At 35.2% G+C, this 11,813-nt stretch overlaps 2 protein-coding genes across 2 annotated transcripts; both read left to right on the top strand.

Moving 5' to 3' along the window:
* LOC142519658 (uncharacterized) lies at window positions 1–3,362 on the top strand. Its single transcript, XM_075622693.1, has 2 exons — window positions 1–432; window positions 3,282–3,362. Exons 1-2 carry the CDS (start codon window positions 1–3, stop codon window positions 3,360–3,362), a joined length of 513 nt encoding a protein of 170 aa, XP_075478808.1.
* A 2,327-nt stretch (window positions 3,363–5,689) lies between these two features.
* LOC142517724 (vacuolar protein-sorting-associated protein 11 homolog) lies at window positions 5,690–10,543 on the top strand. Its single transcript, XM_075620119.1, has 5 exons — window positions 5,690–6,107; window positions 6,534–6,707; window positions 6,793–7,119; window positions 7,230–9,008; window positions 9,923–10,543. The coding sequence occupies exons 1-5, from the start codon at window positions 5,895–5,897 to the stop codon at window positions 10,310–10,312; spliced, it is 2,883 nt and encodes a 960-aa protein (XP_075476234.1). The 5' UTR covers window positions 5,690–5,894; the 3' UTR covers window positions 10,313–10,543.
* Window positions 10,544–11,813: the final 1,270 nt, after the last annotated feature.

The following is an 11,813-nucleotide window of genomic DNA, read 5'->3' as shown; positions in this document are numbered from 1 at the left end:
ATGGCCATGTTGCACTGCTATATTGACAGAATCAAGTGCAAAGTGTTCTTAAAGACTCTGGTTGACTCGGCGCAAAGGTGGTTTGAGGGACTGGCCCCTCAGTGTCTCCATTATTTTGATGATTTTCAAAAGATATTTTTACACCATTTCAGTAGCAGCAAAAAGTACAAAAAGACTGCATTTAGTCTTTTCAAAGTTAAACAGAGCCCGGAGGAGAGCCTAAGGGATCGTATCAGAAGGTTTAACAGAGTTGCTCTGGATGTTCCCACTTGTGTCACCGAGACCAAGACAACTGCATTCACCCATGGATTGAGGGAGGGTGAGTTTTTTCGTTCATTAACAAAGAAGGTGCCTGGAGACTTTGAGGATTTGTTGTCCCGGGCAGAGAAGTATATTAACATGGAGGAAGCACAGAATCGGAAGAGAGAGGCAGTAAGAAGAGAGAGAGGAGACCGGATATCATCATATATATCTACACACACCAACCTTCATCCCTCAAATTATGTAATTTAATTTTGTTATCATTGCATGTTATATCGAGAACTCCAAAGAAATTAATTAAATGGGTTCTTTATCCCCTTTTTCCTCGTGGTCGATGATCCCGATGTTCGTCCTCTCTCTTTCGTTTTGACAATCATTGAGCAGTACTCAAGAGTTGGTCGAGAAAATATATCGTTCGACGGAAAAATATGGGTTTTTTGCAGGTATTTATAATAAAAACATGCATGATCCAAACATAGATATTACGCGATTGTGTGAAGTTGCCGTCAAACAAACTTTATCACTTACCTTTACATCGAAACTTAAAATCCCAAAGTTTCTATTTCATCCTTCTAAAGGCCAAGCTAGTCTTCGAATCATTATTCCTTATATGTAATTATCAAGAAATTAACTCAAATAATATACACGAATCGTCAGTATTTTTTAGAAAATCTACATGTCCCAAAAGCATTCAGAATCTTCATGATTAACTTATGACCCAAAAAAATAGAATATCTGTACAAAAATCCACAAATCAATCTAGTCAAATTATTTTCAACCTTTCCTAATGCCCAATAGCCGAATTTCATAGACATTTTTAATTCTAACGTAACCAACATGCAATCCAATCTTGTTTTTAAAACATTTAATCTCCAAAACATTAAAACAGCTAAACATGTACTGTAAAATATATATCATGTAAACATAAGGTGATACCATTAAAACTTTCAAAACATTTGAAATCATACAAACTTACAAACATGAGACTTGAAGACTGAGCTGCAGAAGCTGGCGATGGCACAACCCTATATATGACCTTTGCTCTGATATCAACTGTAACATCTACTAATTTAAAATGTGGAAATATCTTTTTCCGTAAAAGCTCACCTTTTCGAAATATGCACTCAAATACCCTATTGAAAACATACCATTTAAAAATAATCATATATGTTTAACAACTTAAAACAATGTAGACAAGATGGCCAAACTCGACCAACAGAAAAAGCGTAATATAACGAGTAAAAATCCTACAACCAGAAACGTAACAAAACCAATGTATAAAATGCTAATGTCCTCTCAAAACTCATAAAAAAAACATCATGTGCGGAAGAAATGTTGTCCTCGGGTCGTGCACGCACATCCAGTTTTGCCGACTTAGAGTTCGGCAACTCCAGTCCCCTCAATAACATGCTCAACTGCATAACACACGCCTATTGAGTCTAAAGACTTAACACACCTGTGTACCAGGAATAAAAAGTACATATACATAGCACACAGCAGTGAAAATATACTATAATCAACATACCTTTCATGCACTTAAAAAGCGTAAATGCAGTCGTGTCATATGAAATCATTACATGTCCAAACGACTCATCATTATCATCATTCATCATTATACATCATTTCCTTTGGTGAATTCATTTCATTAGTTGTGACTGTCCTACATCATTCATCATTTACGATGGATCCATCATACATAGAACTACGGTACTCGGCGGCTGTCGGACATCAGCGACATTATTACCCATCCACTGTGCATAGGCCTCATCATCAGCATTTACATATACATTTTAAGCATTTACGTATACTTCGATAGCCACAACTAATTCTCATCCTTCAAAACATCATCATTTTCATCACTTATCAAAATCATGCACATGCGTAAATTTTCCTTAAAATCAAGCATGCAACATATATTTCATAAATTCATAAAAATCGTGATCATGATGCATAAACATTTAAAAACATGATAAAATGTGCTAAGGGCGCTGCCAAGACAAAAATCTCGACTCAGGTGCAAAATGACCATTTTGCCCTTGAAACCCAAAATGACAATTTTATCCCTGGACCTCTAAATTTTGATTCGAAGCTTAACAAACTCCTTAAATCATCCCAAAACCTTTTTAAAATTGTTTCTTATCCGCAAACTCGAGCCTTTTAAAAACTTAATCGTTTCGTTTTAAAACTTGGACCGGGGTCCCGGTTTAAACCCGAATCAACCCGAAACTTAGCCAAAATTTCCCAAGCTTTTTACTACATCCTATACACATCTTAAGGGCCCTTAAAACACCTAGACCATCCCCTTAAACCCTTCGAATAGCAAGCCACCTGCTGCTGAAATTTGCTCACCTTAACACATCGAAAACCATAAACCATCAAAATTAAGAATTTTCGACCCTAGGCTCTACCGGCTCGGACCAACCTTGAACCATCACTACCTAGCTCACCTTAGGACCCTGAGGGACCACTCTAACCTCAGCTCCCAACCTCCAATAAGCGGCAGCCCACCAGCAGCCGAAGAAACACCCTAAACTCTCACCCGCGGCACTCCCTCAACAACGTGACCTCAAGCTAATCTTAAGCCAAGATCAGCAACGTGCAACCACCCTATGGCATGGCTCGGACCCACCAGGGTCTGTTCCACGTCTTGGAATGGTTCTTCACGCCACCGGCCACAGTCAAACACCCGACTACACCAAAAACGATCTCACCTCAACCAGGAATCGCACGGCTCGCTACTTATCTCCACCATGACTCGACACCAGCTACATGAAACGATCATAAAACCCTACACAGCCCTTAAAACGCACCAAGAATAGCAGCCCCTTGCAACCATACAAGAAACGTGAATGGTGGACAAAAAAGATGCACGAATTTAACCCAAAATCGAAGAATCTCCATGACATGCGTTGGATCGAGAAATCCTCATACAAATGAACACATAACAACATACATATAGCGTGTAACATGCAGAAATAAAAGTATGTGACATGTCTTGATGAATTATGCTCGAAAACTAGGAGATTGTGCGTCGGGGAGACACCGGAAGAGCGGGGAATGAGGCTTGCTTGAAGAATTTCGAAAGCTTGAAGCTGCTGTAGGTTTTCTCTCGTGAAAAAGCTGCTACACTAAGGGGGTGGAGGGCTGCTCACTTTAGGTTAAGGTTAAGGGTAGGCTTAAGGCATACTTAAATAGAAAACACCACACAAATGAGCCCCTAATTAATTTTAAAAAGTTTAAAAAGAGTCTTGAGCCCACCAAGCTTAAAAATAGGCTCATCAAGCCTAAACACACTCTCGGAAAATATTTTGTTTAGATAATTTTTTGAAAATGTTGTCCGAGCCCTCGAAAAGTCTCCCGATTCTATAAAATTTACGTACAGATTAAAAATATGCCTCGGCGGGTAAAAATACACAACAAAGCCCAATTCTTGAAAAATACACTTAAAACATCTTATATTAAATAATTATTCAATAAAAAAAATTTTCCTGAATATTCCCAGTCTCCGTTCTTCGTTCGAGCGTGAAATACAACTTAAAATCCTAATATATGAAACTTTAAATAAATTATAAATTAAAAAACAAATTCATGAAATAAACATGTATTTAATGATTTAAAACAATTTAATAAAATATAAAGAATTTAATAACTTGCATGCATGTGATTTATGTTGACTTTCAAATTTTCGGAACGTTACATATTTATTCCAAATTATTGAAATAAGTCCAGTATATATTAATTTCGGCCATAGTCCTGTTATAATATTAAGAATATTTTTAATTATTTCATCAAAATTAGAGAGTTCACACTAAAATTTTATTTCTTAAAATTAAATACTAAGTTGAAAGTGGAATAGATATTTTCTTTAAATCTTTACATTTATTTATATATATATATATATATATATATATATATATATAAAAGCAGAGTTTTTGCCCAAAATAATAAGTTTCCGCCAAAATGACAATGCTAAAAAAAGAAAGATATTTCATGAATATTGAAATATATGTACTGCAATAAATGATAATTTCATTTATTGTTTGCATTGATTATATCAATTCATTTAGTTCAAATTTGAATTTCATTCATATATTAATTCAAATATAATTTATGTATTATATATCTTTTATTATTTTTTATTTAAATTGAAACTAAACTCTATTGAAAACATAAACCACATTAAAATTTTTGCATTGATTATATCAATCAATTTAATTTGTGATATGCTTTGTGTTATTGTGATAGTATGATATATTTAATTTTTATTACAAACTGTAGAAATAACTTTTAAATACAAATATCATTTCTAAAAAAAAACAGATGTATCATAAATATTGACATATGTGTACTGCAATAAATGATTACTTCAATTATTGTTTGCATTGATTATATCAATTCATTTAATTCAATTTTGAATTTAATTAATTTTTATATTAATTCAAATGTAATTTATGTATTATATGTTTTTTATTATTTTACTCAAATTGAAACTAAACTCTATTGAAAACGTAAAATATATTAAAATTTTTGCATTGATTATATCAATCTATTTAATAAAAAACAGTATAAAATGTTCAGTATCAGTCATGAGCTAAATCATTCAAAAATACATTTTGTTATTTTAAATAATTTCCTGTCCAAATTACATACAAAAAAGAAATACAATATTTAATTATTTTATTTAATTTTTCTAATAATAAAATTGGTTGAGTGTTAAAAGTTATTACTACAACAATGTTTTCCAATAGACATTAAATTACCATTTAATAATCATAAATTTTTTATCCCAAATGCATATTATTTTGAAATTACCTTAATTTGAAAGAATTAATGCATTGTAGTTTTTTTCAAAAACCATATGTATATTATAAAATTCAAATAAGAGAGCACAAGAAAATTAAAAGAGATAGATTTAAAAGAGTTTCAAATGGACATTAAATTACTCTCAATAAACATGTATATTACCATCAATAATCAGGAATATTTAACACCCAACGCATACAATTCGAGATTTCCATAATTTGAAAGAGTTAATGTATGATATAATTCTGTCAAAAGCATCCAATGTATAATTTTTGTCCCTTGGGATGTCTTATTTGAATTTTAAATTATTAATAATGCAATATTGCATATTATATTAGAAATCAATTTTATTCTATTTATCTTACTAAAGTTATCTACTACCAAATTGAATTTTGAAATAATATGAGTTGAATCCTTCCAAGATGTAATGTTCGTTGTATTAGCCAAAAAATTAATCAACATGCGTTGTATTTAAAATTTTTTTTAAAATTAACGAAAAAATTAGTTTTTATTTTTATTTTTTATAATTATATAATTTTTTCAATTTAAATATCTATTATTTTTCATTAATTTTTAATAATATCCGGTTCACCACACGAGTTAAATACAAGTTTATACTTAAAAAACGATGATTCAATTTATTAAATTTTTAAACCGGATGCTTTGTAGACCTTCTCTTCTCACCGACGCCACCAACATCCGTCTGCTATCGCCGCTGCCGTTGCCGTCGTCGCTGCCTTATAAATCATATCCATAGATCCTTACAGCACGTGTATATCGATATTTGTATGCTTATTGATTGATTTGACACGGTAAAATTGAGGAGAATAATGTATCAGTGGAGGAAATTCGAATTCTTCGAGGAGAAGAAAAGCCGGATTCCGGACGAAGTTGAGGGAGGAATTCGGTGCTGCTCCAGCGGCAGAGGTAAAATTGTATTGGGTTCCGAGAACGGCACCGTTTCGCTGCTCGATCGCGGCTTCCAGCTTCAATACTCCTTTCAAGCTCACTCATCCTCTGTTCTCTTCCTCCAGCAACTTAAGGTATTTGGGTTTTTTTTTTTAAATATATATATTTATTGATATTCATTTGTTCATCTGATTGCGGCCAATTTATCGTTGTTGAGTTTTTTGGTCTCAAAACTGATGAGAAGTTAGTCATCTTGGATTTTCGAGTTGACTCTGGGCTAGCGAGAATAATGAGGAACGCGTTATCAGGAAACTTCATATGCGAAATTCGGTCTACTTGGTCCAAGTTCATATTTTTGGCCTTTTTAGTTAATGTTTCGGATGTGTATGGAATGCAAGTAAGAGTGTGGTCTTTCTCTTTATCTTGCGGATTGACACAGAAGACCAAAGCTTGAATCCTTAAGCTTATCACATGTCCTTTCTTTGTTTATGCTTCTTAAGTTTTAATTCATTTAATCGATTTCACTGGGAATCTAAATTTTCTCACTTTGCGTGAATCAGCAAAGGAACATCTTAGTGACAGTTGGAGAGGAGGAACAAATACCACCACAACAATCAGTTACATGCCTAAAAGTATTTGACCTCGATAAAAGGGTAGAAGAGGGGCCCAGTTCACCGAGTCCAGATTGTGTCCAAATTCTGCGGATATTTACCAACCAATTTCCTGCAGCACAGGTACAGTTATATCAAAATGCTCATTGCTAGTCACGAGTTCTTTGAGGGACTAACAACTTAAATGCCATTATTTGCTATTTTACAGATCACATCTTTTTTGGTTTTTGAGGAAACTCCACCTATCATATTCATTGCCCTTGGATTGGACAATGGTGGTATTTATTGCATCCAGGGTGACTTTGCTCGTGAACGCATTAAACGCTCCAAGCTTGAGGTAGATAGCAGTCATTTTGACAAAAAACAGTTTTCTATTACGGGATTGGGATTCCGAGTGGATGGTCAGGCCTTTCAGCTATTTGCTGTCACTCCAAGTTCAGTGAGTTTGTTTAATTTGCAAAATCAACCACCCAACAGGCAAACTCTTGATCACATTGGATCTTCAACAATCGGTGTAGCATTAAGTGATCGCTCGGTAGGTAAAATTAATCTCATTGTCTAGTGCATATTTTTTTAATTCATGTTTCGTCGAAGAATGCTTACGGTTGTAGTAGAATAAAAATTGTTATGTTTTGTTGGAATCAGGAATTAATCATCGGCAGGCATGAAGCTGTCTATTTTTATGAAGTTGATGGTCGAGGCCCTTGTTGGGCTTTTGAGGGTGAAAAAAAGCTACTTGGTTGGTTTCGTGGTTACCTTTTGTGTGTTATTACAGATCATAGAACTGGTAAGAATACTTTCAACGTCTATGATCTGAAGAACCACTTAATAGCTCACAGCATAGTAGTTCAAGACGTTTCTCACATGCTGTGTGAATGGGGTAGTATAGTACTCATAATGGCAGACAAATCAGCTCTTTTTGTTGTTGAAAAGGATATGGAGAGCAAGCTGGATATGCTTTTCAAGAAAAATCTTTACACTGTAGCTATTAATCTTGTCCAGAGCCAGCAAGCTGATGCTGTGGCAACTGCTGAAGTTCTGAGGAAATATGGTGATCATTTATATGGAAAACAAGAGTATGATGAAGCGATGGCTCAGTATATCCTTACCATTGGCCATCTCGAACCTTCGTTTGTCATACAGAAGTTTTTGGATGCTCAGAGGATCTACAACCTGACTAGTTACTTGGAAAAGTTGCATGAAAAAGGCCTTGCTTCCAAAGATCATACTACTCTCTTGCTAAACTGTTACACAAAACTTAAAGATGTCGAGAAGTTGAATATATTCATTAAAAGTGAGGATGGTGCAGGGGAACATAAATTTGACGTGGAAACTGCTATACGGGTCTGTCGCGCAGCCAATTACCATGAGCATGCAATGTATGTAGCCAAGAAGGCTGAAAGACACGAATGGTATCTTAAAATTTTACTTGAGGACCTAGGTAGGTATGATGAAGCTCTGCAATATATAAATAGCCTTGAACCGAGTCAAGCTGGGGTCACTGTTAAAGAGTATGGAAAAATTCTGATAGAGCACAAGCCAAGGGAAACAAATGAAATACTGATGAGACTTTGCACCGAAGAGGGGGAACTGACCAAGAGGGGTTTCTCAAATGTTACCTTTTTATCCATGCTGCCATCTCCTGTTGATTTTCTCAACATTTTTGTGCATCACCCACAATCTCTTATGGAATTTCTTGAAAAATATACCGACAAAGTGAAGGATTCACCTGCTCAAGTGGAAATCCATAATACCCTGTTGGAGTTATACTTAACTCGAGTCTTGGAATTTCCATCTCTTTCACAAACTGCAATAAGTGAGAACAGTGATCATAGAACGGGTAGAGTGTCACATGCACCTGCAATTTCAAACGTTGCATCAAATGGAAGGATAAATTTGATTCAGAACAATGTAGACGAGGATAAAGATCTCCACGAGAGGCATCAAAAGGGGCTACTCTTGCTTAAAAGTGCTTGGCCATCTGAACAGGAGCAACCGCTGTATGATGTTGATCTCGCAATTATTCTCTGTGAAATGAACTCTTTTAAAGAAGGGCTCCTATATATTTACGAGAAGTTGAAATTATATAAAGAAGTGATTTCGTGCTATATGCAAGCGCATGATCACGAGGGTTTAATTGCATGTTGCAAGAGACTAGGAAATTTGGATAAGGGTGGTGACCCATCTCTTTGGGCAGATCTATTGAAGTATTTTGGCGAACTTGGTGAAGATTGCTCCAAAGAAGTTAAAGAAGTCTTGACATATATCGAAAGGGATGACATCTTGCCTCCAATTATAGTTATCCAAACCTTGTCCAGAAACCCCAGCCTCACTCTTTCTGTAATTAAAGATTATGTAGCTCGAAAGCTGGAACAGGAGTCAAAGCTGATTGATGAGAATCGGACAGCTATTGAAAAGTATCAGGTTGTCTACATGATATTGTCTTTTCTTTACCAGAAAGAAATTCAGTGATATAATAAGATTAGATATTCGTAACGAGTGAAATTCATTAATAAAGAATAAATGCACGATTGAAGGATATATATTGTGAGTCCTTGGTTTTTCTGAAGTTATATGGATTAGATCTCCCATAGATTTTGAATCCCAGATGTCACCAATTTTAAGTAGAGTTCCATGAGGTGTAGACTGATTCAAGATGAGAGGTACCCAATAATTAGAAAAGGACTAGAGCTTATTTTTACCACGTTAACTTGCGTTTCCTTTCTTAACCTAAATGTAGCCAAAGCAGTATAAATGACTATTTTGCTATGGTAGAAATCATCCACTCTGGGCCAAGGAAGATTTTCTTTTTCAGTTCATTTTCCAGTGTTGGTCCTTGTTGGGTTGAATAATTTCTAGAATACTAATCAAATCCCTTATTTAGCATATTTTGAACTTTTTTTTTGTTGGGTAGATCAATTGATTCTGCTGTTTCATATGGCTATGTATGTGGCAACAACCGTCCAACTATAGCATTTGAGTTGCTTTACAATTTAAAAGATTTGAAGTGTAAGTCTGTAATGGTACCACTAGCCACAATTTTGGTACAATAATAGGCCCTCAATCTTCACACTCTCAAACAGGAAACATTGTCTCGTACTTTTCAGTAACAAATGGAACCACTTTAGTCCTTAAACTTCAAAACCATGATGATCTATATTTTGTTAACCTTTAAGTCAGATTATGGTAACTGATATAATTGTTCTCTGTTCACTTGTCTGTGCTCCCGTACACTCCGCAGCTGTTATTTATGTTATTTTTCTTGTGAGGAAGTGTAAAATTTGTTATACATTAGAACTTGGAAGAAGATATGTGCTCAATCTTTATCGAATGTGCAGGAGGAAACATCGGCAATGAGAAAAGAAGTCCATGATCTCAGAACAAATGCAAGAATCTTCCAGCTTAGCAAGTGCACAGCCTGCACTTTCACCCTAGACCTTCCTGCAGTCCATTTCATGTGCATGCACTCATTCCACCAGCGTTGCTTAGGTGACAATGAAATAGAATGCCCCGAGTGCGCTCCTGAATACCGAGCCGTTTTAGACATGAAGAGGAGCTTGGAGCAGAACTCGAAAAACCAAGATTGTTTCTTTCAGCAAGTCAGAACTTCAAAGGATGGTTTTTCGGTGATTGCAGAATATTTCGGGAAAGGGATCATCAGCAAAACTAGCACTGAACCTTCCGATGCTCTTCAAACGACGAAAAGTTATTCAAATGGTAACTTCTGAAAGTGGCCTAAAATTATTACATTTCTCGTGCTTTAGTGTGTGATAATCTTCTCCTATTTTTTTTTTTGAAGGAGCTTTATTGTGTGCTGTTGATCAATAGTTTTTGTTATTTATTTTTGGTAGAATTGCTTTGATGTTGTAATTGCTTAAGTTAACTGGTCATGGATTGATTTTTCGGTTATGTGTTGAAGGGCTTGTTGATGATGACATGAGTAAGCACCATGAATCCCATGTGTTGTATTCCAAATGTTTCTATTTGGTCTATTAGTTGTCCTGAACAAGTAGAATTAATGTTTGAACTAGTTGGAATATTAAATGATGTAAAAAGTCACATTCCTAAATAACACAAATCCAGGAGTCTCAACAAATCCAGGAGTCTCAAAATCAGGTGGGTGAAGGATTGAATAAAATTTTCTGATGGGCAAAACAGTATATTTTTATTATTATTTCACTATAAAATAAAATAATAATTTTATTAGTGGCTTTTGCATAATTTTCTGCCCATGTTGATTTTCCGCACTTGACTAAAGTTTTGAGATAATTCATTTGATTTGATCAAAGTGTATAAAGTGATTTGTGAGTTTTTTGGGGTAAAACGGCACGAGTAAGTTGTATTGGAGAATCAAATTATTAATAGATTGGTACAAAACTTGTAGATCCAGATTAACATAAAAAAACATAACCAGTTAACGGGAAAAAAAAGTGTAGAATAAAGATTGAAGTGAAGTGAGTTGATGAGTACAAAAACTAGAGAGTATAGTTTAATGTTCATTGGTAGGCCAACTCATGAAGCCACACAGATGTAACTTTAATAAAACATGTTAGATTAGATGGACAGATGCGATAAATTCTCTGATCCGGTTGGACTCGGCCTCCAATTTCCTTGAAATAAAAGGATTCGACTGCACAAGTCTGCCTCTAAATTAAAAATGTACAAAAATTCTTAAGAGATCGTTTCACGGTTAATTTATTGAAACAAATTTTTACTGGACTTGATCTATAAAAAAATTATTTTTCATTATATATATAAACTGAATGTGTGATGTGTTGAACTGATACATTAATATTTTTGGAATAAAAAGTAATTTTTTTCAAGAGTAGGGTTGAGTAGGAGGTTAATCTTATTGATGATACCCTGATATGTCCCGGGTCATGGAGCCTGTCCATGGAAAGTGCCCGGGTCAGGAGTACAAATTATTCAGGGATCAATAAGACGACAATGAGTAGAAATCTGGATCTCAATCTGCCCGGGACATTAGGAGTGTGACGTCAGAATAAGCAGAGACGCCAGTTTAAAAGGCCGGGAAGGCCGGGCCATTGGAACACCCAGACTTAAACTACCCGGGATATGGGATGCCCGGTCTCTCATGAAAATGCCCGAGAGGAACTTCACCCGGGCCACTCCGATAAATGTGCCACATTTAATTACGCCGACAAAGTAGGGTGTGTGCGGACGACCTATCTCTGACACCAGTGCAAGTGGTTGACAAAATCAAGTGGG

The sequence above is a fragment of the Primulina tabacum genome, chromosome 11 (assembly GCF_025594145.1).
Source record: "Primulina tabacum isolate GXHZ01 chromosome 11, ASM2559414v2, whole genome shotgun sequence".
NCBI classification, from domain to species: Eukaryota; Viridiplantae; Streptophyta; class Magnoliopsida; order Lamiales; family Gesneriaceae; genus Primulina; species Primulina tabacum.
Note: the sequence above shows the minus strand (reverse complement) of the source record. Positions and strands in the feature narration are given on the sequence as shown.

Bases quoted from the DNA above. Each gene is read 5' to 3' on its own strand.
- LOC142519658 (XM_075622693.1), top strand. From the start codon at position 1: ATGGCCATGTTGCACTGCTATATTGACAGAATCAAGTGCAAAGTGTTC. The intron at 433-3,281 runs GTAAGAAGAGAG...CTCGAAAACTAG, and splicing joins AGAATCGGAAGAGAGAGGCA to GAGATTGTGCGTCGGGGAGA.
- LOC142517724 (XM_075620119.1), top strand. From the start codon at position 5,895: ATGTATCAGTGGAGGAAATTCGAATTCTTCGAGGAGAAGAAAAGCCGG. The intron at 6,108-6,533 runs GTATTTGGGTTT...TGCGTGAATCAG, and splicing joins TCTTCCTCCAGCAACTTAAG to CAAAGGAACATCTTAGTGAC. The intron at 9,009-9,922 runs GTTGTCTACATG...TCGAATGTGCAG, and splicing joins CAGCTATTGAAAAGTATCAG to GAGGAAACATCGGCAATGAG.